The 23,977-nt window shown below is 48.7% G+C and overlaps 8 protein-coding genes across 8 annotated transcripts; 4 read left to right on the top strand and 4 right to left on the bottom strand.

Moving 5' to 3' along the window:
- Positions 1–282: 282 nt before the first annotated feature.
- On the bottom strand, positions 283–3,824 carry BKA55DRAFT_520092 (Scd6-like Sm domain-containing protein; the record flags this gene model as incomplete). Its single annotated transcript, XM_046188388.1, has 5 exons — positions 283–1,659; positions 1,868–2,108; positions 2,163–2,204; positions 3,162–3,577; positions 3,645–3,824. 5 exons carry the CDS (start codon positions 3,822–3,824, stop codon positions 283–285), a joined length of 2,256 nt encoding a protein of 751 aa, XP_046045441.1.
- A 1,606-nt stretch (positions 3,825–5,430) lies between these two features.
- BKA55DRAFT_597057 (uncharacterized protein) lies at positions 5,431–7,103 on the top strand (the record flags this gene model as incomplete). The annotated part of the gene is made up of 3 exons (XM_046196027.1): positions 5,431–5,656; positions 5,710–6,133; positions 6,182–7,103. The coding sequence occupies 3 exons, from the start codon at positions 5,431–5,433 to the stop codon at positions 7,101–7,103; spliced, it is 1,572 nt and encodes a 523-aa protein (XP_046045440.1).
- A 448-nt stretch (positions 7,104–7,551) lies between these two features.
- Positions 7,552–9,468, bottom strand: BKA55DRAFT_621939 (uncharacterized protein). Its single transcript, XM_046196785.1, has 3 exons — positions 8,895–9,468; positions 8,545–8,843; positions 7,552–8,492 (listed from the first exon to the last, which is right to left on the bottom strand). The coding sequence occupies exons 1-3, from the start codon at positions 9,390–9,392 to the stop codon at positions 7,667–7,669; spliced, it is 1,623 nt and encodes a 540-aa protein (XP_046045439.1). The 5' UTR covers positions 9,393–9,468; the 3' UTR covers positions 7,552–7,666.
- Positions 9,469–10,571: 1,103 nt separating this feature from the next.
- Positions 10,572–11,810, top strand: BKA55DRAFT_577838 (cytochrome c oxidase assembly protein CtaG/Cox11-domain-containing protein). The gene is made up of 4 exons (XM_046193637.1): positions 10,572–10,834; positions 10,882–10,951; positions 11,002–11,455; positions 11,507–11,810. The coding sequence occupies exons 1-4, from the start codon at positions 10,620–10,622 to the stop codon at positions 11,554–11,556; spliced, it is 789 nt and encodes a 262-aa protein (XP_046045438.1). The 5' UTR covers positions 10,572–10,619; the 3' UTR covers positions 11,557–11,810.
- A 255-nt stretch (positions 11,811–12,065) lies between these two features.
- Positions 12,066–12,583, top strand: BKA55DRAFT_597054 (translation protein SH3-like domain-containing protein; the record flags this gene model as incomplete). Its single annotated transcript, XM_046196026.1, has 3 exons — positions 12,066–12,084; positions 12,142–12,254; positions 12,305–12,583. 3 exons carry the CDS (start codon positions 12,066–12,068, stop codon positions 12,581–12,583), a joined length of 411 nt encoding a protein of 136 aa, XP_046045437.1.
- A 1,280-nt stretch (positions 12,584–13,863) lies between these two features.
- BKA55DRAFT_597053 (uncharacterized protein) lies at positions 13,864–16,565 on the bottom strand (the record flags this gene model as incomplete). Its single annotated transcript, XM_046196025.1, has 3 exons — positions 13,864–14,185; positions 14,240–16,394; positions 16,454–16,565. The coding sequence occupies 3 exons, from the start codon at positions 16,563–16,565 to the stop codon at positions 13,864–13,866; spliced, it is 2,589 nt and encodes an 862-aa protein (XP_046045436.1).
- A 3,437-nt stretch (positions 16,566–20,002) lies between these two features.
- BKA55DRAFT_123868 (uncharacterized protein) lies at positions 20,003–21,336 on the top strand. The gene is made up of 3 exons (XM_046184803.1): positions 20,003–20,527; positions 20,618–20,686; positions 20,741–21,336. The coding sequence occupies exons 1-3, from the start codon at positions 20,267–20,269 to the stop codon at positions 21,149–21,151; spliced, it is 741 nt and encodes a 246-aa protein (XP_046045435.1). The 5' UTR covers positions 20,003–20,266; the 3' UTR covers positions 21,152–21,336.
- A 185-nt stretch (positions 21,337–21,521) lies between these two features.
- Positions 21,522–23,492, bottom strand: BKA55DRAFT_597051 (uncharacterized protein; the record flags this gene model as incomplete). The annotated part of the gene is made up of 1 exon (XM_046196024.1): positions 21,522–23,492. One exon carries the CDS (start codon positions 23,490–23,492, stop codon positions 21,522–21,524), a length of 1,971 nt encoding a protein of 656 aa, XP_046045434.1.
- Between the last annotated feature and the right edge of the window lie 485 nt (positions 23,493–23,977).

The raw sequence follows: 23,977 nt of genomic DNA, 5'->3' as shown, positions 1-23,977 counted from the left end.
TTCTTATAGAGAGCCAACCCTCCATTCCTTGTACCCGTTCAAGCCCAAGAACGGCCGGGAACCGTGTTTCGCTTGTGTAAAGCAGCAGAAATGCAATCGTACCAAAAGTAGGAAATTTGTGATACATGTTACGAGCAATTATGGAAACCTGTAACAGCAAGGTCTCACTTGGTTCGTAGTCATAGTCGACGTTGTGGCGAACCGCTCAGCCTCACGGTGCCGCTAGACATGGCTGATAGATGTCTCAATTCGTGTTATACTGGCTGGTGACGCCGTGCCCGATTATTGCTGAGCAGGTGCGGTCTGGTACTGAGGGCGATTTCCACCTCGCCCACCGCGGCCATAGCCACGACCGCCCCGACCTCGACCACGGCCTCGACCACGGTAGTTGCGATAAGCACCATCAACGCTACCCTGGCCAAAGGTCTCCATGTTCTTGCGCTGCTCCTCGCCCCTCCATTCGCGACCGCCGGGCTTCTGGCCCCCATTCTCGGTTCGTTCTCTGGATTCGCTAGAGATGTTGTCAAAGAACGATCTCGACTTGTTGTAGGCTACAGCAGCATCGTCAGTCGTGGTCGAGATCTCGGGCTGCTCGGTGACAGCAGGGTTTTCGGGGGTCTCCAAAGGAGATCCAGCAATAGCCTCCTTGACAACATCTTGCTTGTTGAATTTGGCATTAGACTGGGCGAAGTCGAAGTCAGAGTCGGGAACCGCGACCTTGGTGGCAGCAGGACGTCCACCACGGCCTCGGCCTCTGCTGGATGGTCCACCTCGGACAGCGTTGACCCGCATCTCGTTGACCTTGTTCGTCAGGTTGTCCATAGCGTTACCACTGTTGTTGCCCAATTGGGCCATAGCAACAGCGACCGCAGCCCTGGCAGCGTTGGTGGCGTCTTGAACATTGGGTGGTGCAGTAGCTGCAGGAGCCTTGCTGGCAGCATCGCCTCCTGCGCCTGGTAGAGAGAAAGGCTTGGCAGTAGATCCTGTCAAAGGGATCACAGGGTTGACCCGGTGATTCCTGGGTCCAGTAAGAGTAGCCTTGCTGATGTCTTCAGGCTTTGCCTGGCCATTGGCGGCTAGGCTCGCAGTAGTCTGCTTGACCTCCTCAACCGAAGGTTTCGATTCAACAGGGGGTGTAGGGGCATGCGAAGGCTGTCGCACACCTTGAGCCAGCGATTTGGGTTCTGTGGGAGGGGCTGCCTGTCCGCTGGGAGTAGCTGGCTTGGCTCGATCGGCGCCAGGTCCGATAGGAGCTGGCTTCGCATCTTGTGAGGGACCAGAGCTGGAAGTGGCTCGCTGGTTCGCGGGAACTTCAGCAGGTGCGTTAGAACCAGGAGCACCGGGACCGCCAGGGCCTGGTGGGAAAGGATAGTTGCCCCAAGGTCCGGGACCTCCAGGGCCTCCAGGACCATTGGGACCACCAGGACCGCCTGGAAATCCTTGACCAGGAGGGAACCAGCCAGGAGGAGGGGGATACGGCATGTTCCCAAAGTTAGGGCCGGGGCCAGGTCCTGGAGCACCACCGCGACCCCAGTTTCCTGGTGGTGGGCCTCCGTAGAAGTTGTTGGGTGGGTAAGGTCCTTGGCCTGGGCCGAAAGCAGCAGGTCCTCCTGGTGGAGCATTTTGGTTAGGCCCTTGGGCTCCAGGGCGAGCTCGAGCCTTGTAGCTTGTTAGCTTATGTGTCTTGAACCACAATAGCAAAAACAACAACAGTGTGTGAAATCCCAATCAGAAGGAAGGCAACGGAAATCTCGACATTATTTTTTGCGCTTTCCGACAATGACAATGTTTTACATCCGAAATAGTTCATCATATGGGAGAAGGAGAAAGAGGAACAGGTAGGTTCAAAGGGAAGAAAATGACTTACGCCAACGATGGCCGGATCATCGGGCACAGCCGGAGGCTTGTTCTCCTTGATGTTGGGATGATCCTCAATTCGTAGATCCTTCACGTCGCTGCCTCGGAATACAATGTACTCGTAGACTTGATCGGATGGGGCAATCTCTTCTTCAGGTCGGCCCTTGCGACCTTCGGTACCGAATGACCTCACATTTTCAAGTGATACTGTCGACTCGTCCGAGTTGATTTCATGTAGAGTGCCAACATAGCTGTCATCAAGTCAGCAACGTCAATCAGTTGACGCGATTGAGGAAGTCACATACCGAATATCGCTTTTGGAGATGAGGGAAATGCGAGACCTATGGCTGCGTAAGCGGGCGTAGGCAGGCTTCAATGACCACGTCCAGCATACCCGAGAAATTCAGACATCGCAGATGTGAAAAGCCACGTTCAGCACGTGGTGAGCTTTGTGGGGGAGAAAAACGCTCGAAATACAAATACAGTAGCAAGAAGATGCACGAGATTCGGTGAGTGGGAGGTAGAAGAAAGAAGGAGATTGTTTGGTCGTGAGCGAGGGAGAGAGAGAGAGGTGTGAGATGAAGGAGGGGGAGGTTGGTTGTGTGGAGGTAGTAGAGTTTTGTGAGAGATGAGGAATGAAAAGAGGCTGGAGGTTTCTAGAGCAAAGCCCTGCTAGTAGTAAACGGCGGGTTAACCTCGGCTGCTTCTCGGTGATTGTTTGGTTACGTAGCTCGAGACTAGAGCTCAAGCAGCTTCATTCAACAAGGTGTTATCGAGTGAAGGCTCTGAAACTGATTAATTATGCTACATATTGATTTAAATTGAGCGATTTAAGCACTCGATATTGATGGTGAATGATTTCATTTAGTTGTTGTAGTAGGATTTAATAGTATTTTTATTGGTACTATGACAAAGACTTCGTACCAAGGGCATGATCTTTCCAAATTACACTCCCATATCATTGTGACTTCAAAATCTGTTATAGTAGGACAAAACGGTCTACATCTACAAATCACTAAGCATGCTAAACTCCTTCATCAAACGAAAGTACGCGTAAGGCCCATTATCAATAATAGCATAGCGCATCCATTGTAAGCCAAGCCAAGCCGGGTCAAAAAGCGACTGCCTAAACTCCAATAACCAAAACCATTCCTCATCGGAACTTGCTGAAGATGACCGCAACAATAAGGATAACCAAAACAGTGATGATAGAGATGGTGATTATCCGATTTGTAGCCATCCTGCAATTTCAAAAAATGTCAGCTCTTCCGTGATTGCCATGACGTCTATGTGGGCCACTTTACCTACGCGCCATGCCCCTGAGCGTCTTGACGCTCCTGTCCACGTAGCCCTCACTCTCGAGCATTATGCCGCGAGTGTGCTCGATAGTTTCTCGCTGCCTGCTGAGGTCTGCTAGGGTGCCTGCGCCGATGGCTTCGGTCTCGTTGGCGAGAGCCTGGCTGGCCTTCAATCGCTGTGTGCTTCGGTCAAGACGGTCCGTCCCCGAGAGTAACTGCTGTCGCTGCTCCATGTGGATGTCCGATGAGCCAGCGGGGTCATCTGTGTATCGCGATCCGAAAAGTGCTGAGCGATCGGAGGAGAGAGTGGTTAACTTGCGACGAGCGGCATCTGTGTCTGATTCGTAGTTTCGGAAGCGCTGGTTGACCTTGGTGCGAGAACTGGTGGGAATGTTTTGCTTTTCCAGGCGCATTGCGCTGAGCTGAACGGCGAAAGCATTAGCATGGATCTGAGTACTGGTGGCGACGTTGAACACCAGATAGACCTACCTGCTCATCAAGTTCCTCAAGTGCCCGCTCGGCTTGGCTGATAGCGGCCTTGCGAGGCTCACCAGCCAGTTCAGGAATCTGGTCCAGCTTTTGGTTCAGGTCGGCTTGGATGAGCTTGAATTCGGCCTCGTATGAGCTGAAGAGCTCAGAGCCAGCATCGGTATCGAGAGGGTTCGACATCGTGAAAGGAGGCTGGATATGACAGGAGATCGCTGGGATTGCAAATGCGATGAAATTCGGTCGTGACAGGAGTCGCACACCAAATTATAGGAATTGCTGGGGGTTGTGATCAAATTCGTGTCGAACGCGCAATATTCGGGTGATGTTGGATCTAAGTGGTTGATGGTTTGACGTTCTCGTCAGCGATCCAAGTTCGGAAGGCCGAGTACTGAGTGCCTGGTCGGTTGCGTATGAGAGGACAAGTGACCAATGAGCACAGCATGCCATGATGCACGTGATATAGTGGTCTGTGCACGATTGGATCTGGGGCGGTATATCACTGAGAGTTGGCGATGAAATTTTGGACTTTTTCTTCTTTTTTTCTCTTCATAGAAAGTTGAATACCCCGGATTGCGAAGAAAAGCGGCTCAGCGCCACGACCTCGGTCAATGGCGTCGGGTTGAAACAAGCTGGGCAGACGAAGGCAGGTTTATCCTGCACGGCGCTTTTAAGAATTGGTGACTCGAATTACCGTTTACCAGTCCCGTTGAGTGTTCGACATACCGTACTTTGAGGTTTTTGAGAAGATTGTATAATGAAATAGCGGTCTTGAATGCTTTGCATGTGAAAATGATGATCTGATCTGCTATCATGCTGCCAGACTCGGCGTGTTGTACGAATAGAGTTTTCGAGGTTGGATTGAGATTTTCGGGTCTTGAGGCTGCTGGTGAAAAACCCTGAAACGGCATTTCAGCCAAGCCACATCCAGGATATTGATCAAGATGTGGTATCCTGCGAGGTTACAGTGCAGCCACATGTACATGAACCACTTGAGCTATCGGATCCTGCCATTGATGAGGACCCATTGCCAGCTGTACTAGCTCCAGCTGACAGTTCAGCAGCCAAGCTTGCAAGGTCCTTACAAGGTCCGTACCGAGTCGAGTCGAGTCGAGTCGCGAGTCACTTCGGTTTTGAGCTCCGTCCGTGTTAGGTTCAGTGCTCGTTCAGTGGGTCATAAGCTCAATGTTGGGACGGGATAATCATCGATGTCATTCTCGGAAACCCCAGCAAAAATAGAAGTTCGACCATTCATCTCCCGCTGACTCCCACCATCCGCAAACTCTCATATTGTAGATCCCAAAAGCCATTGTCTCTCTTCCCTTGAAAACAAAACAGAAACAGGGCATTACCACCACTAACTCTAATCTGTCTGTCTGTCTTATCTATTAGTACATCTCGGATACTGTATCCGCTACTCGCTAAAGCATGCTGGAGCCACAGCACATGTAAGTCCTTGTCTCGTCATGGTGACCTCCACTATTGCATTGCTTCCGTTGTCCAACCCCCCAAAATCTATTTCATTGCCTCGTCATCAAATCAGCTTCGCCAACTCACACCGTCTGTGGCTGCGAGACCAATACCGATACCGCTATTTATCCAATCATGAATTGATCATCGCCTGAACTGGAGTATTGGGCTTGGCTCTGTCACATGCTTTTCTCTTTGCTCTCTCTGCTTGTTTCTGTTTCTGTCTCTGTCTCTTTATTCAAGATAGATATGTCTTGTACACCCTCTTGAACAGAGCAAACCCTTCCCTCTATTGTCTGCTACACCGACAGTTGATACAATGAGCTCTCCGACTGATCGCTTCCGCAGGAAAAAGGTCGCTATTGTCGGCAGCGGCTCTGCTGGAATAGGTGCTCTGTGGGCCTTGAACAAGACCTATCATGATGTCTACGTCTACGAAGCCTCCGACAGGTTTGGCGGTCATACAAACACAGTCGATTTCAAAAAGGGAAAGTTTTCGACAAAAGTCGATACAGGCTTTCATGTTTTAAACGCCGCCACATACCGTGAGTCTTTGTCCCCTTGAACGGTTATGCGCTTAAGCTCACCAAGCTCTTAGCCAACTTTACCAAGTTCTTGGAAAAGATCAACGTCAAGACTACACCTACAGACCTAACATTCAGTCTATCCCGAGATCGCGGCGCTTTCGAATGGTCTGGTTCTAGTCCAGCCTCATTATTTTGTCAACGAAGAAATTTACTCTCACCGCGAATGTGGCGAATGCTTTTCGACATTTTCCGTTTCAACCAATTCGCCTTGGATATCTTGAGCGATGACGAAGACGACATATCGAGCATTGAAGTGTTAAATAAAGCGACAAACTGTACCTGCAAAGACATCACAATTGGGCAATACCTGGAGCTTGAAGGCTATTCCAACGCCTTTAGAGACGATTATCTTCTTCCTTTGGCGGCATCAATATGGAGCACGAGTCCTGACAAGTGCTCACTGGAGTTCCCCGCAGCGACATTCGTGCGCTTTCTGTGAGTTGGATTTTCTCACTGTACAGAACCATGCTAATCATGTCTCAGTTGGAATCATCATTTACTAAACACAATAAGAGCACGCCCTCAATGGTTAACAATAGAGGGCGGCTCTAAATCATATGTCGATGCCGTCATGAAGGGCTTCCCTCCCAATCATCTTTTTCTCAAGACACCAGTCAGACATGTTACGACTGAGAGCAACGGTCAAGTTAGGCTGCACCTGGAAAACGGTTCATCAGCTCTATACGACCACGTCATTCTCGCCACACATGGTGATGAGGCATTCGATATCATCAAGTCATCCGCCAGCGAACAAGAACGTTCCATTATGTCCAGCTTCAAGACGTCGCAAAATGAAGTCGTTCTTCATTCCGATCTTGATATGATGCCTCGCCGTAAGAAGGCTTGGGCCAGCTGGAATTATCTTGCAGTGTCATCACCGCCTTCACGAAAGGGAAACATCAACCAGGTTTCACTCACTTACAACATGAATATCCTCCAGCACATTCCTCGAAATACATTTGGAGACGTCTTCGTTACTTTGAACCCACTTCAAAGGCCAAAGCCAGCAAAAACGCAGGGACGTTATTACTACTCGCAACCTATATACACATCATCCGCCGTTCGAGCACAGAAACTTCTAAAACACATCCAAAACACTCGCGGTATTAGTTATGCCGGCGCGTGGACCAAATACGGTCTCCATGAGGATGGTTTCAGCAGCGGACTGGAAGTAGCCCAAGAACATTTGGGCGCGAAGATCCCATTCGAGTTTACCGATTCAACATACAGCCGAGGCAAGATACCAAGCCTAAGTCTCATTGACCATTTGCTACGCTTGATCATCTTGGTGATTCAGGTTTTTGTGGTTCAAATCCTCGAACGATTGGTCGGTAGCAGTCCTTCTCCACGTCAACGGCTTGTGAATGGTAACAGGGTGAGGTTTGCGAACGGAAAGCATCGATAAAAATGAATTGTGTGTCTATTTGGTAAGAGTTCTTTAAGATTGGTAGTTTTCTGATTTGCAGGCGTGCACCTGAGGTTAAGTTATATAGCATAAAGCGATGAGATTGCATAGGCAGGTTTTATATTGCATGATTACTGAATTCGATATCATTTCTTCTTTCACACTCTTGATTTGGCAAACTTGATGGTATACTATGCTCGCAAGTTAGAATAAGCACACTTGTTGCAAAGCCAAAGTGTTTCTGCTCCACCTTTGGGCATTAAACGTGAGGCCTTCAAACCATAGCATTCTCATGACTTCCGCGCAATATGACTACGTGGTGACTCGACTTGCAACCAACCTTGTCATAGAACCCTGATGGTACAATGAGGTGACGTGTCTTTGCAATTCGAGATGTATCAAATGCAAATGGGTCACGGGAGAGTAGCAAGATATGGTAGTACATATACGTGGATAACATACTCAATGGTATTTATGGGTTGGTCAAAATCTCATCATTATTCGCTTGCCTATATAACCATAATTTAAAGCAAACACCATTGCACTTTCAAACGTCGTGGCAACTACCTCGAAGGTAGGTTGGACAGTATCGCAATACCAACACCCAATAACAACTGCACACCCAAACTCAACCCCAAGATGAGATGGACATACATCCACTTAGTAATCTGCAACACAACGCCATTCTCAGGCTGCATCCCCGGAACTATTATGCCGGTAGCAGCCTGCGCCGTAACAGCTATCACACCAATCGCGAAAGCCGACATCAACTGCCCCATATCTTCTGTACTCCCATTCAGGGGCTGTCCATACGAGGACTCGGCAGGATAACTCTGGAACTGTCGATCGCTATTCGTAGGACCTAGCGAAGAAGCTCCATATCCTTGTAGCGCTATAGCTGACGTAGCCAGGGACGTGATGTTGGTTCCGATGTAGTGCTCTTTGCGTATGGCGTTGACGACGGGTGCTACGCTTACGTTGCAGCGGTAGAACCATGCTTGAGAACTTGAGGCTTCAAAGGCCGTGACTTCGCTCCATGTTTGGCCTTGGGGTGCCGCGGCGTTGAACATGAAGGTTGTTTGGTTGACGCCGTTTATGGCTGTGATGTTGACTTTTGTTTTCTTATCATCGTCGATTGTGATGGAGATTTCGTTTCCGTTGCCTCCTTTTGCGACTTTCCAGCTGCGGCAATACCCTGTGGCCTCAACGCTCCTGTTGGTGCTCACCACGAGATCGTATTTCTTAGGTCTTGAAGCCGATTCCTGGAAGACGAATGTGCAAGATTTTCCGCCGCAGAATGCCAAAGGATCGTTGTTGTCCCACAGTGTTCCAGGTTTAGGAATATCGTCCATGCCTCCCCAGACAGCTCCAAGAGCGATAGTGCCATAACTAATCACTTGGTTAGTGTTTATTCAAGGATCATCTGGGGACATCGGTATACCTGTTTGCAGTATATCGCAAGGCACCGAGCGCTTGTGAGTTGTTTTGTGACTTGTTTGAGAGAACTCTGTTTGTGGCGATGTTGGACATGTCTGGTATTGTGACATTGCCAGGATGTAGAATTGCAGCCGAGTCGGCTGTATTTGTTGAGTAGACGAGACCTAGCATCGCCAAGGCAATCTGGGATACTATGTTGAGTATTATAAAAGCTACAGCGTACGACCGTAGTGAACGTGATTTAGATACCCAGGTTAGTTGGATGATCTTGGTCAAGTCCTTTGCTTTCAATATCAACTCAGTCTACCAGGTATCAGTTATCATTCATCCTTTCAGTTGTAAAGCCTGACTTACCTCTCGATCGGACCAGTCTCGAAGACTGATTATCCAATACCTTATCTCCACAGCCATTGCCTCCAGAGATATCGTTATGCTCATTCCAAGACCGAGGGAGAGTCCGATAATAAGAGCGTTGAATTCTCGCTTTGTTGTTGTTGACATGATATCTAGCTTCGAGTAGTACCATAATATAACGTAAATGGCGACGACAAACAGTACAGAAGCGAACCATCTCAAGATATTTGCAATTAGAGCCTTCCGTAGCTTCTTTGGACGGTTTCGAAGCTTCTCTAGAGCAATCGCCCTACTTGGTCGTCGATGGTGTATTGCTTTATCGGATTGTTGTGGCGAGCCTGGCGTTGGCGTTGAGTTTGACCTGCAGAGAGGATTCGATTCATCTCGTTGGTAGTCATGATGTGGTTGGGTCTGGAACTCTTCTTTTGGTGTATGAAACCTCTCCAGCTCAAGAGCTGAATGCGGGTTGTTGTGTCTATCCTCTGCTGTTCGCTCCATGGCCAATCACCCAAGAGGATAAAGGTAGTCAATGGCGAGAAACATTGCGAATTCTTTGGTGTTGCACATGTTTTGGGCTTGGTTTTATTTAAGGTTTTTCGCATCTTACCTTGCCTACAGCTTTCGTGGCGGCGGGTCCAAGGCCAATCCGTGGTCCATGTAGGATTCCATTCCATTAGGAGTCAAGTTGAAACGAGTAGCTAAGTAAAGTACCTTTCCGTCTATTATCTCACACCTGAAGAGTCACTGCCGTGGCTGCGTGGGTCTTATTTAATACTAAGATTTTATTAAGATCGATCCGTTCAATGTGTAAGTGGTTATGATGTGCCACCGTGTAAGTGCAACCAATAGAACCACTCAATGCGTACTCCCTTTAAACTGTTAAAGCCACAGCACATAAGAGGTGATACCATCACGATGGTATCCGAAAAAGAAGCTTTCCAACTGCCAAGAAACCGACTGCTAAAGCATAATCGAGGCCTCCTGCTGCATCTACATTAAGTTCGGTAGTGCCGACAGGGCTAAACGATGCAGGTGTCTAGAACCTCAAATACGAACGAGCTAATAATCGTAGCCATTGAGGCAGGGATTCAAGGCCCACAGACACTGCCGAACTTCCTGCTAAAAGATGATCATAGGAGATCTGAAGTGCCTAAATGGCACGTGCTTCGGAGTGACATATAATAGTGTCAGGGACCGCAAACGGATGAATTGTCTTGTTATGGTAGGTAGTTAGCCATTGAACTCAAACCTCCGCGGCTGTTAACGGCTGGACGGCATAGTTGACACATTCAAGATCGGAAATGAGTTATTAAAGAATGATAATAGAAAATAAAAGAAGATAAAGAAAATAAAGGCAAACCTAACATCTTGCTTTTTGAGTATCGAAAATCCACTTGCGAGGCCACTTACATGGAAACCTTTCTTGACCAGTCATTCATGTGTAATGTAAAGTCTAGTTGTCTACTTGCAAGCCGATAAATAGAGCAAAGTGACAATTCAAGAGGAATACCACAAGGAATATTAAATGCGATATACGAAATTAAGCAATTAACAGATACGCCAGAACTTCATGATCAATCGGTGCTTTTCCACAGGGTAGCTCACTTCCCACCATCGGCATTGCAGATCCCGATCCCCGACGTCACCCAGAAATCCCCAAAGATCATCCGACTCAAAGCTACACTTCCACCACCAACAAAAACCACCCATTGACCCCAATTGACCATGAACGCAGCGCCTCGACTTGCGCGGAGCTCGGCCCGAGGGGCTTCTTCACCATGGTCATGCTTTGTCTGCCAGAATGCCCGACCGAAACCCCAGCGAAATGCCTTCAACTTTGCCCGCAATGCATCGAATAACGCCCGCAGGCCGGGACAGCCTTATACACCTACGATGGAGGAGATTCGTGCGCATTATAGCAAGAAGAACAGGACGATAGCGTACGATTGAACATGGGACTGAAGAGGTCGTGGCTTACGATTATTAGGTACTATACTTTGAGTACAATTCTCGGATTTGTAGCTCTCACTTATGGCTCTGTGCCCCTCTACAAGATGGTGAGACCTTACCCCCTCAATATCACGATGCCTTTCTAATACATGTACAGATCTGCCAGACTACCGGCTGGGGTGGTCAACCTATACGTGCCCACGGCGGTCCAGGGTCAGGCGACGAAGGCGACCTCGCAAGCCGACTCGTCCCCGTCAAAGATGCCAAACGCATCAAGGTTACTTTCAGCGCCTCAGTCTCCGATGTCCTGCCCTGGAAGTTCGTCCCTCAACAGCGGGAAGTGCGAGTTCTCCCCGGCGAGACCGCGCTGGCTTTCTACAAGGCTACCAATACAAGCGACCAGGACATCATTGGAGTTGCGACGTACAGTGTGACACCTGCCCAGTGTGCGCCATACTTTAGCAAGATCCAGTGTTTCTGCTTCGAGGAGCAGCGCCTCAATGCGGGAGAGACTGTGGATATGCCCGTGTTCTTCTACCTGGATCCTGATCTGCTCAATGATATGAACATGAGGGGCGTAGAGACTGTGACATTGAGCTACACTTTCTTCAGTAAGTTCTCCAGTCACACAACGAAGACAGAAATGCTAACAACCCTTGTAGAAGCAAGATACGATAACAATGGGCGATTCCAGAGGCCCATGTCTTCGTAGTTGGGACCAACATGTTGAGTTAAATGTACATTACACTCCTCTTGTAAAATATATGCATACCATACAGTTATTTCGAATTAGACACATCTGCTTTGACAATGACGATTATGACTCTTTGTTACATGAATCCAAGTCAATGAACTGCATCTCCTTTCTAGGATCAAACTTCCTACTACAAAGTCTCAAAATTATTCAAAAATACCATTGTCAATTCCACATCATGCAAATTCTTCTCATCTCTCATCAACTTGACGCCAATACCTGCAAGGAAAACGGCATTCTAATGCCCCGACACAGTAAATGCGGCCCGCAAGCGCTGACTCAGCCAACTCTTCAGCTCAATCAGGAAGCACCCCTGTCTCGGTAGGGTAACTCATTCACGTGCCCACAAACTCAGTAAAATCCACACAACTTTTTCTCCTCGAATTTTTCTCTTGTTTGTCAATCCGCTCTTCATCGCCCAACGCTCAACTAACTCACCAGCGTCGTCCTCGCCAACCGCCGACAAAATGACCAAGATCAACCACCGTGAGTAGCTTCATAAGCAGAAACTGCATTGATGTTCTTCATTCTGACCTCAATCAGTCGTTTCGTCTTCTCGACGCAAGAGCCGTGCCGCTCACTTCAAGGCTCCCTCTGACCAGCGCCGTGTCATCATGAGCGCTCCCCTCTCCAAGGAGCTCCGTGAGAAGTACAACGTGAGTCTTGACGACCTCTACCTCAATTTCTCATCCCTAACATTGCCTAGGTCCGCTCTATCCCCATCCGAAAGGACGACGAGGTCACCATTGTCCGTGGCTCCAACAAGGGCCGTGAGGGCAAGATCACCTCCGTGTACCGTCTCAAGTACGTTGTCCACGTCGAGCGTGTCACCCGCGACAAGGCCAACGGCCAGTCCGTCCCTCTGGGCATCCACCCCTCCAACGTTGTCATCACCAAGCTCAAGCTTGACAAGGACCGTGAGGACATCCTGGCCCGCTCCAAGGTTGGCCGTGAGCTCGCTGCCAACAACAAGGTCACCGCTTAAGCGATGAACTTTGTCGAGCAACAACAAAAGCCAAACCACCAAAACCTTCAAGACGACACGATCAAACCTCCTCCCTGGCGAGGACGAATCTTTTCTTTTTTCACCACTCACATAATCACGACATCAATGTGAGCAACTCAAAGGGCAAAAGTTGATGAGGAAATGGGCATTTTACTCCGGCGTTTTTTACGATACCTACGTGCTTTCCTTCTAACCGCACGGTACCTGGTCTACAGCAGGGTAGATGAATTGAGAATTTTTAGGGTTCTCAATGGCCATTTCACTCAACTGGTGAAATGCTCCATGGGAGGTTTATCCCGAAGTCTTGACCTGCTCTCCCCACATGCACATTCGCGAGTCCCCTCGTGATGTTATGTTGGACAGGTGGCTGGCCCATCTGTCCTCTTGTAGGATGCTAACCCAAACATCAGACGCATTCAATTCAATGCCTGTCTGTCGTAGACTTCAGTCGCACCTCGGTGCCTCTGCGCGGTAAGTTGTAGACTTTATATCCACCGCTAGGATATCTCCGCGTCAACCACTTAGATCTATGGTTTTCGAGGTATACGTCTAGCGAAGAGTAAACCCAGCAGGATCCAACTACTATCATGGGGTCCTGCTCTCCCTAGAAGATTTTCACCGAGTTGCCAATGAGGCTGGAAATTTGAAGGTGAGGTACATGCTTTTAGCCTTATTCTTTAGTACTTTGCAATTAAACACCATGCCTTTCTCATTCGTCACATATCATCATTCACTCAAGTGTCCCAACAAGTCGTGTACTGTACATTGCTTACTGAGGAGCATTCACTCACTGAACCTGAGCAAAGAGGGAGTCTAATTGCTAGCAATATATTTGTGAGCAAACGTATCTAACAGAGTCCTATGAACATAATCCATGCCCTCGATGAGAATGATCCATCTACCACTTATTCTGGACATAGAGGCAAACTTTTTGACGTCTGTCCATGACCCTTGAAATCTTAACATATTAAGTATTCTAACACTGATGTTGCCTGCGCGTCTGTGTGCTAGGCGCTGTATTTGATGAAGTGTTGACCGATTCAACCAGATGCAAAGGCCACCGGCTTAGTGGTGGACCGTGAAACCATGCTTGAGCCATGAGAAGCATGTGAAAGAAGCTGTGCAGTAAGTAATACAAATTGTAATCATAAGAGCAATGGCTGATGCTTATTGAAAGCAAGGAAGTTGCGGCATCATCGATCGTCCCGAGTCCAAGAAATTGGAAAGGTTGTCAAGAAAGAATGCGAGAGGGAAGTTCTTCAGCGAGTAGAGAACCCATGGTGGCTTTTGTTCTGAAGGCTGACGCCGTGCAATTGTTGATCAAGAAGTTCAAGCGGTGGTCTGTTCTCTTCACGTCTTCCGACAGTGATGTTTGCTGTTGGGGAATCATTCACGTCTCCCAGCCTGGCACTATGACCACGAGAGTTGGTAGTAACAGCAGGAGTCAAGGACGCAGTGGCATGTCCGGCGTAATGAGGCAGCACACCTTGAACAGTCATGGGGGAGACCTGTCCTGCGACCACGTTTGCGCTCGTTTTCCCATTCTTTCGCATAGTGGACCAGATGTCTTTCGGATATTTGCTATGAGAAAAAAGTTAGCATCAGCCGCATCGAGCAGCATAGTTATTCACATACCTCGCATCGCGATCAACTCGGCGCCCTTTGAAAATAAGGTTGCCCTCTTCGTCACCCGAATCGTCTGAAACTCTGGCACATAACTTCTCACTCGAGTTTCGTGGACGTTCATTGATCACACGGCGAAATTCCAGGTATCGGCTTCCTGTATGAGCAACATGAGACTCAGAGCGAGGCATCTCAGAAGTTGAGCTTGCTTGAAGAGAGTCGTCAGTACGATGCAAAGACTCGGAGCGAGTAGCCTCATCAAAGCCGTAACGGGCAGAAGACCTGGCAGCTTCGGAGACAGCATGGAAAGGATCAACCTCATCAGGCTTCATAGGCGACGCCTTTGACTCATTTGGCCCGCAGGCATTTTGAGAAACAGATTCACCAGCGCTCATAGGTTCCTCCTTAATAACGCAAGGTGGATAGAAATTCTTGCCGTCATACAAAGGGAGTCCATTCTCGAAGATAAAAGGTGCCCTTCCCCAATACATGAAGCGAGCGCGCTCTTCATCCGCCGTCAGCTCGCGATCGTACACATAGTCGGTGTCTCTGGCGTTTTCTGGCTGAACTCCTGGTTTGAGCTTCCCAATGAGATAAGGGGGGCCCATGCTTTTGTCAGCATGAAGCTTGTTCCTGAAGAACGTTCGCCAGCCCTCGGCGTTCTTGTACATGCGTTCGTATTGCCGAATTTGCGCGACCTCGTCGACTTCTTCTACCTGATCGGCTGCGACAGCAGAGGTTGATGGATCCGAGCGCGGCTGGAAGACAGGTGCTAAAGCAGCATTGATCGGAAGCCTTGATGGTTTGCGCTGTTGTACATCATCATGCCTCGAAGCATTACTGAAGTTCTTGACCGAAGTGACTGCCGCGGTTGGTAGTCGGCTATGAACATTCACAGAGCGAGGGTCAGTCTTGTCGACTGGCGACTGATTCTCGAAACTTGAGGGCTGCACTGGATTGACTGCGTTTGGGCCGTCAGATTCGCTGTTGCTGTTACCATAGTCGTTGGATGAGTTGGAAGGGGGACCATTTGGAGACCCAACCTTCGGGTATTTCCTGGACTCGAAATCCAGCTGAGTCGCCAGCATGCGCTCGAAATGCTCAATCTCGCGGCAAATGTTCTGAAGCCGATCTTCCATGTCTCGAGCATCGATCTGGTGCTTGTTGTATCGGAGTTGGTCTTCGTGGTACCGTTTTTGGCTGCGAAGAACCTCAAGCTGCTTCTGCGTGATCGAGCTCGGGCGAATTGACGACACGGGAGGACTGGCGGAGCGTGAAGGATCATTCTGTAGGCGAAGAGGCAATGGCTCAGGCTGTCGCGATGGTGGGCGTCCAAATCGAGCAGGGGCGACATTAAAATCACCACTGGGGCGAGGAGCTGAAGGACTGGGTACAGCAGGAGGGGCAAAGCTCATCTGAGGTGGCATGCTGATAGGATATAGAGCGCCTCCATTTGCAATCCACCACTGTCCGTTGTAGAAGAATGGACGGGAATTATCAAATTGCTCAGCAGGAGAGAGGTGAATATTTCGCGTCTGTTCCATACCCGCGTCCGGAAGCTTGCCATAAGGACCAGCTTGGCTTGGGAGTTGCATGGGGAGACCAGAGGGAGGAAACTGATTGTATGAAACAGGAGCCAAGTTATAGCCCATAGGGGGAGGCATAAAAGGGAACCCTTCAGGTCGAAGTGCCATCCCTGGTAAAGTTCCTGAAGCATGTGGAGGAACTATGGGAGCAAAGTGGCCCCAGCTAGGAGGGAAAACGGGATAAGCAAGGCCCTCAGGCTGACTACCATTCATGTTACGAGCCTGGTTCTGCCCATCGATCGAACTTCGCTCTCGGCTCCATTTTGATGTTGGAGAATGAGGTCCTCGAGTGTTGGGCACAATTCGACCACCGGCAGTGACCCGAACATGGGTGGGGGAAACAACAGAGTTGTAAAACTTCTGAAAGCCCTCGGATTTCTGTGTTGCCAGATCTGCTGGAGCAACAGTCGGTGCCCGATCGAGCTCAGAATCACTCCGGCCTCGGTACTTGCGCTCCGAGTCGGTGCCATCAAGCTGCTGCGCAGGACGTCGATGCATCTCGTCAGAGTCGCTGGAGTTACCCTCTTCAATAATAAGGGACAATGATGGACTGATCACGAGAGGGGTGCGGATGATTTCTTCTGCTCAAAATTAGATTTCAAGTTCATATTGTAGGAGTTAAAAAAAGATTGAAACGTACCTAATTCTCTGTCTTCCAGGACCTTGGAAACAAGTTTGCGCGAAATCACTTTTTGGGGAGGCTTGTGACGTAGACGCAACAATTCACGAGCAGTGTAGACAATGTGTCTCATCTTGGAAGGGTCCAAGTAAAAAGACAGCAATCAGCTGCGATAAAAAGAACCAAGTTAGCAAAATTCCAAGCATTTCTTTGGGCAGCCAATGCCAAATCTTTCTGCATCAAAATGGAGAGTCGTTGATGAGAACCAGGATCAAGCAAGCCAAGATATTATCGTTAAATGAAAATGTTGAATCGACCAAGACGAGAAGCCAGTGACGATCCACCAAGTGCCGTAGCTGGGAGACTTTACAGTGTGCTGGGAGCTGGGACAGCCCAACAAGTAATGCTATCCCGCCAGGTGCGTGGAGGTGCAAACGGACCGGCAGCGAAAAGGCCGACACAGGTATAGAAAAAGGAGGAAGCCCTGACTTACTTGATATGTACTGACAGCTAAAAAGCAAACAGTAGATAATACAAACAGAACAGTGCCCTTTGTTTCTAGGCGTCCAACTTGAATGACAATGCCTTGATGTGAATGCCAGATAGTGAACGTTTTCTGGCAAAGACTGACAATGAGAGCAACAGCGTGTGGTCGTGAACGAAGGCAAGGGTCGAATACTCGGTGAAGTGAACGAGGATGATGGAAGTGAAAGGTTGATGATCGTAATGTGTCAGAGGTGAGGGTCTTAAATCATGGTAGGCAGGTCGAGGTGAGAGAGGTAGGTGCGAAGGGAAGTCACTGGCCTTGGGAAGGAGCTCCTTCCACTCTCCGGGGAGAGGAGCACCCCGACAGTGAGATGATACGGAAGCCGCGATAGAGTTACCTCGAGGTGTGTTGTTTCGGTGAGCGGTATCTGTTCATAATGAGCGGTTAGAAAATTCGCAGGAAAGAAGAGTGAGGAGAGAAGGAAAGGAGTCAACGAGCACGCCTGACACTCGGGTGAATGCGAAGGCAAGAGCACGATAACTACTCTAAACCCGAATGAGGATACTAAGAAGCAAATAAATGAAAGGGACAGGAAAGAAAAAGGACATGAAATTATTCTGAAAAGGAAAGACCAAGGGAATACTCACATCGAGGGTGGTGATGGTGGTGTTGGAGATATGACGAGAGAAGGGGGAGAGAAGAGAGAAAGAAAGGATCAGAAAAGCGGAGCTGAAATGAGAATGAGTGAATGAAAGCTCACAGTGTAAGATTACAGACTCTGAAGTGAGCTATGAGAATGCTTTGCTTTGTGCCAGGAGAAGATATCCCCGGAGGAGAACCAGAGTATACCTGGAAGAACTCGAGCACATCACAAAAGAGACTGCAGAAAGAACATCTACATGCCTCAGGTACTGCAATCACCAACCTCATGTCGCCATTGAATATTTGAGGTGATGGATAGAAGACTGGTTGTTTCAATTGTAACAATAGGTTCATCTGAATACAATGCAATACATGAATAAGTTAGGGGGCACTAGCGTTTGCGCGGGAACTCCTTCACCTACTCCCTTACCCATAAACACTTCAGACATCTCCACGTTTGAAGACACACTATTATTCTCTATACGAATAATTACGTGGTTAAGAAATGGGAGAGAAGATTTGGGCATATTTGTTGAAACTTGGGTGTTAGTGCAGGCCTTGGGATACGTTTGGACTCAAGCACAATGCGAACTGGGGATCTCCTTTTACACAATGAGTCTCTGTAATCAAGATCATAACTCAATTTTAGACTCACAATAGTCCAAACATACGTTTCCTAAAAGTTGTGAATGACTTCGTCCTGCGGAACTCTTGCCGTTATTAGGGAACTCGTCACACTCATCCCGAAAGGAGAAATCAAGGCAAAGGTACTCATATAAATTATATACTTTGTCATCATCGCGAAGAACATGCTTTGAGACAGGCTTCTTTGATAAAATATTCCAATCGACTTGTGTTGCTCCCTTTCATCCTCTCTTACACGGGACCAAAGGTGGTGGTGTAAGTCATTGGGCACTCGCAGAAGAGTTCACACACCAAAGAGAGAACCGTCTTGTAGAGAGTTGGTGAAAAGACGCTCAATAATTTCCTTCCAGGGTTCTTGCTTACCATATTCAATTGTACTGCATTCGCTTTAGAGTGGTACTATTGTGATATTGTGAAGAGGAGTTGAAAGCGTGTAAGTGAGGGGTAACCAAGAAGCGTTTGTCTCAATAATGTAATTCAATGAAACAATAAAGACAGCGATACTTCAATCAAGAATACACGTTATTGGACCCCGTGAATCCAATGTTTGGTTTCAAAATATCAATTCACTGAGAAGAAACCTACTTATCTGGTGACAAAATGGCTCAGTCGTTGGAACATAATTATTCCTGCGCTCTGCCCTGAAGCCTTATTGGCGCTGGCTGGCTTAGAGAGTGTATCGCTTGGTGAATAGACATTCAATGCTAAGAAATTGCAAACATGAACTCCCCAGAGTATAAAGAATTTCATAAATTCCTCAAATCAATTCCATATACATTTGCTAAACCATTGGTGCCTACGAAATTGGCACATGCTTTTCTTTGTCCCTTCGTACCTGACCAAGGCAGTACCTGAAGATACAATAGCTTCAACTGCGTCTTTTCTCACGAGGGCATGCACCACCAACATTTGCGGTTTCTATTTCTCGCACGTCCCGATAATATCAGAGTTGTATGAATGTTGTGAAACATCTCATGGGAAGATGAGATGAGGCGTACCTCGGCTTAATGGACGGAGATGCCGGCCCACCTCTTCGGCCCGCCGCAGCCATGACCACGGCTCATGAGACCTCATGCAATGTCAGCTGTCATGCCGAGCCATAAAGAGATAGTCCACAAGATATACTCCATTGTCTCTGAATAAGGTACCCAAAGACTATTGACACCTATAGATACAGGCTCAATTGCCTATTACACATCACTCATGATGAGCATATTTTATCCTATTAGCTATCATGAGCTGCTGTGTTACCCCTCCATCTTGTGATTGTCAGCATGTACCCCTCCACATCAATATCCCACCATCGCAAAGGAGCTTCGACCCCACGAGCCAGGAACAGCCAATCCCCTGGGTCTAGATTCATTCCTGTCCTTGTCACGTCACTGTATTCTGTGACACATTCATTGCTGATAGGTCACCCCTGGCCAAGGTCTCATGATACAGACTATCTCATGCCATCTTGGCGGTACCAGCGGATAATAACTTTCCGCATTATTAGTAGCTATAGTCACAGCTCTATAGACAGAGAATGAAACAAGATACTGCCGGTACTCCGGATCTGAGTCCTCCTCGGCCCCATCGCTTTACCCCGCCACTACCAAGACACAGTCTTAAAAGCATCCAGAGACCAACCAATTTGACGTATGCGTATGTCTTCGCGGGGCGGGACAAACAGGGTCTAGGTAATATGGATTGTTTCGGCGCTGCGGAGGCTCCAAGCTAAGCAATTCGCCAACACGAGCTACTGTACGTATGCGGGCGTATTAGCTGTGGGCAGATTATTGAGAACTAAATAAGAGTGCTTGTATTTCCTCGTGCTCCCTTTCTCGTTTGTACCTTTGTATTCAATTGATCGAAATTCATCTTTCAGAAGCCATCCATAGCTCCACTTAGACCGAGGTCTCACCTACACTGCCGATCTCTAACACCGTCCTAAAACGAAATCGTATAATTTCAATTGTAAATCCTCTCAAAAATATCCTTCAGCTCTCATTCTAACTCATAGTCTCAGATATCGAACTCATATTCAAGCTTCATCCGCTACTACCAAACCACCAACAATGGCTCCTCTCACTCCCCACTGGCATCAGCCCTCTCACCCCGACATCCAAGAAGTTGTCATCGTGAACCCCGAGGAATTCACCACCAAGAGCATCTCGCGCGTTTCTCTCCCACCATTTGCTGTCTTTGCAAAGTTTGACTTCCCTCCCTGCACTCCCGCCAGCGAACCGACCTACGCTACCGTTCAGACCGGTCGTGATACTCATCTCAACCTGAACAGCGACTTGCTGTACATTAACCATTCTTGCGAACCTACTCTCGTTAGTTGACCTACTTGAAGGAGAAGCCCCGGATGTTGAAAAACCCCCCTCCCTATTCTAAGGGATCATTTGGTTAACGTGAGGGTGTAGCTCTTTGATGTAGGAAACTTGAACATTCTTGTTGGACCCAAGGGTCTTAAGGTTGGCGATGAGCTTACAGTTCGTTATTCTCACCCCTCAAATCTCATGTCCAATAGCTTATGAGACGTCTAGTTCTTCTATCCCTCCACCGAATGGCACATGGCCCAGCCCTTCGACTGCCTCTGCGGCACCCCCTCTTGCCGCGGCCGCATCTCCGGTGCTCGCGACATGACCCAAGCCCAGCTTGACGGCATCTGGCTCAACGGTCATATCATCCAGCTCCGCGCCGAGCAACTCGCCCGCTCCAAGGATCCCACTGCCAACGCTCTTCGCGATGCCGTTGTCCACGCCGAGAAGGTCCTCGAATCAGCTCGTCTTGCTCTTCGTTCTTACACGAGCAACGCGCACGCTCAGAACGGAAATGGTACTTTTCCTTCCAAGCACACCAACGGAACTCTTGGAAAGGCAGCTGTGTTGGAGCATCGCGGCCCGACCTCTCGTGAGCTGAGCGGTGAGATGGGTGGTGATACTGTCCGCGTTTAGAGGCCCAGGTTATTCGATGGCGGCGACTGGAAAATGTTGCTGCTGTTGAAGAACCCATCGGTATCAGATTAGGTAGTTAGTTCACAGACACACTCGTTTTATGATCGGCGTGCTGAGTCTCATTTCGTGGTGTGAAAGCTTCGTTCTTGAATTCATGACTGAGTCTCCTAATTTGCCAAAGTCTCTGGTCATCTCCACTACGCTCAAACGATAAGCCTCTCTCTTCAGCATCCCGTCAAGACACCACTGCTCAATTGTCATTATCATTATCCTGTTATATATACGCCCAAAACGCCTGAGACCAGTCGCCGCGAACCAGAAATATTGTCGAGAATGTTGTGTGGTGTCGAATCGCGAGGATGGACAACTTTTACTCTCGTTCTTTCGAATCCTTCCAGCGACTCCAAGCATTACGGCCCTTTTCAGAGCCAGCACCGCCGCTATACTTGGATTCCTGCTTCTCCCACTCAATACGTTCCATGCTGCGACGTGCGAGGAAAGCGCGCGCGAACTTCCAGGCTTCTGTGTCTGCCAAGTTCCAAGCTTCGAGTGATGCCCGTAGTCGAGTGTCAACGGTCGATTTCTTGAAGGCAACAATCTTCTTGGCGTGCTCCAAAAGGGCCTTTTCTTTGGCCTGTATTTCTTTTGGCGTGAGTTCTTTCTCCTTTGGAGTATCGTCTGGTCGAGGCTGAGGCTTCTCAGGCCTTGTGTCGCTATCAGGTATCGCAGCACGCTCCGCCTTTGCTGGTTTATCAGCCTTGGCCTTTCCTGACATGGGCCCTTGCTCGATTTTGTTGCTCGTAGCCATATATGTCTCTCCCAAGCCCTTGGGAATGCGGAATCCAAAGTACCAGTCCAGATCTGGGGGGATATCAGCTTCAGCTGACAGCCAGAGTGCATGAGTAGGGGCGTGTTCATCGGCCACAGCCTGTTTGAAGTGCATAATTCGGGAATAACTGGAGACCTTGGAGCCCAGAAGTCCTTTGGTAATAGTCTCGAGCCAAGGGTCTCGAGGTGCTTCTTTGCGGATCCAACTAACATCCACCCTCTCCTTGAGGCTTGTCAAAGTCGCAAGTGTCCAAGGATGAGGAACTGTCCCAATCGCAAATGCACCGCTCGTATTCTGATACTGCTCAGGAGTAGTGACCTTCATAGATGTGGTGCCAGCGGCACAGTGTGCGCAACTTGAAATGCCAGGAGGGCATGATGACGGGATGGGGTTGTCTGGGCAGAAGGCTAGGGAGTCGGCAAGCTTCAAGGCTGGGGTGATCATCTCGGTAGTGTGCTCAGGAAAGGGCTTGAGGACCTCAATGCCTCCAGGGAAGCTACTCTGCCATACAGCGTGAAGATGGGCGTTGATAAGCCGGTTGAGAGCCCCCAAACCTCTTGCCCTTCCATTAGTGAGACTGTCGTGGACCTTGGGGTATTGCTTTTTGATGATCTCTGGGCTATAATGCACTAGTGCAGTTTGCGCTTTGTCGACCTTGAAGTCATTCTTTGTTGATGCATCAATCACACTTTTAGCAGCTTTCAGTGTGGGCGAGTCCATCAATTTTCGGATGGTCTTGGTGACTTCTTCCTTGGGACCTACAAAGAGTGCACTTTCCAGACCTTTCCACCTGGTCATGGCAGGATACTCTCCCCTTCGGAGGAAAACTAAGAGAGGATCCTCAGTGTGTGCAATTGGAAACAGCGTATGATCCACCAGCAGGCCAGTTCCCATTGATTGCCAAGCGAGCCATCTCATGAGGTCGGCTTTTAGTTCGGGCTGAACCTCGAGCCGTTGAAGTTGCTGGTACATCGGATTTCCAGTCGCTTCAGACGATCCCAAAATGGTTGGTCGGAAACCTTGAGCCCACCAAGCGCGACGCCACGTTAGAAGAAGATCGCTGTCAGCATCTTTTTCTTCCCTCGATTTCTTAACCGTCGCATCGTAGTAGCAATAAATGAATGGGCGATCCTGGAGCGGGGGAAGCAGCGCTCTGTCCTCGTCAAGGGTAAGCGAGCTGGAGAATGGCACAGATAACCACTTCCAATCAGCCCACCAAGAAGTACCTTGGTATGAATCTTGTGCTCGAGTCGGTGGTGGATGGGCAGGACCACGAAACGGATTCAGCTCTGTCACGCCTTTCTTAAGCGAGTGACGGATACCATCGACAGAGGTCTTGATCTTGCTTGAAGCGTCTGCTTTTGCGGCATCTTCGGCAACATCGGTTTGGGCGGCATTTGGAGACAGTATGGTCAAGGTTGAATAGGCGAAGACGATGAGAACGAGAACGAGATAGGTCAAACGACGGGATACGAAGCGGCGTTGTCTGCCGTAGAATATGTTTATCGCCATTGGGTCAATTGGATAATGAGGCCGTCGGCTATCACGGATGAATCTGTTATGTTGCGTTGCTGTTGATGCACGATGAAACGAAGGGCAGCGAACTTGAATTGGTCGAGACGCGCCGATTCTCACGGTCAAAGAAGCATTTCGATGATTTTCTAGGAAGCGAGAGGACACAACATGCACATGCGACTGTGTAGAGGATAAAGTAGAGTAGAGTTGTTTGTTGTCGCAAAATGAGGGAGGGGAAGGGGAGGTCAAATACGAGAATTGCTGACAGAGGCAGCCATTAAGTTCTGGCAGGGGTTGACAAGGGTCCGTAGGTGAGACGAGCGAGAGTCACGCGATAAGACATGGCACAGTCTAATCAATAGCACTGAGTGAATTAGCGAAGGCGTCAAGATTTGTTGCCAATCGATCTGCACAATAGATTTGTATACCTTTTCAAGATTGTATAAAGTAACCATTCACCCAGAGACAAAGTCACCAGGTCG

The sequence above is a fragment of the Fusarium redolens genome (assembly GCF_020744475.1).
Source record: "Fusarium redolens strain MPI-CAGE-AT-0023 chromosome Unknown BKA55scaffold_15, whole genome shotgun sequence".
Lineage (NCBI taxonomy): Eukaryota > Fungi > Ascomycota > Sordariomycetes > Hypocreales > Nectriaceae > Fusarium > Fusarium redolens.
This window is presented reverse-complemented; position numbering and strand designations above follow the sequence as displayed.

Excerpts from the sequence above, each read along its gene's own strand:
- BKA55DRAFT_577838 (XM_046193637.1), top strand. The coding sequence starts at position 10,620 with ATGAACGCAGCGCCTCGACTTGCGCGGAGCTCGGCCCGAGGGGCTTCT. Across the intron at positions 10,835-10,881 it reads AAGAAGAACAGGACGATAGC|GTACTATACTTTGAGTACAA; the intron begins GTACGATTGAAC and ends TACGATTATTAG. Across the intron at positions 10,952-11,001 it reads CTGTGCCCCTCTACAAGATG|ATCTGCCAGACTACCGGCTG; the intron begins GTGAGACCTTAC and ends ATACATGTACAG.
- BKA55DRAFT_621939 (XM_046196785.1), bottom strand. The coding sequence starts at position 9,392 with ATGGAGCGAACAGCAGAGGATAGACACAACAACCCGCATTCAGCTCTT. Across the intron at positions 8,844-8,894 it reads GAGACTGGTCCGATCGAGAG|ACTGAGTTGATATTGAAAGC; the intron begins GTAAGTCAGGCT and ends GATACCTGGTAG. Across the intron at positions 8,493-8,544 it reads TTGCGATATACTGCAAACAG|TTATGGCACTATCGCTCTTG; the intron begins GTATACCGATGT and ends CCAAGTGATTAG.
- BKA55DRAFT_123868 (XM_046184803.1), top strand. The coding sequence starts at position 20,267 with ATGGCTCCTCTCACTCCCCACTGGCATCAGCCCTCTCACCCCGACATC. Across the intron at positions 20,528-20,617 it reads ATTCTTGCGAACCTACTCTC|CTCTTTGATGTAGGAAACTT; the intron begins GTTAGTTGACCT and ends GTGAGGGTGTAG. Across the intron at positions 20,687-20,740 it reads AGGTTGGCGATGAGCTTACA|TTCTTCTATCCCTCCACCGA; the intron begins GTTCGTTATTCT and ends TGAGACGTCTAG.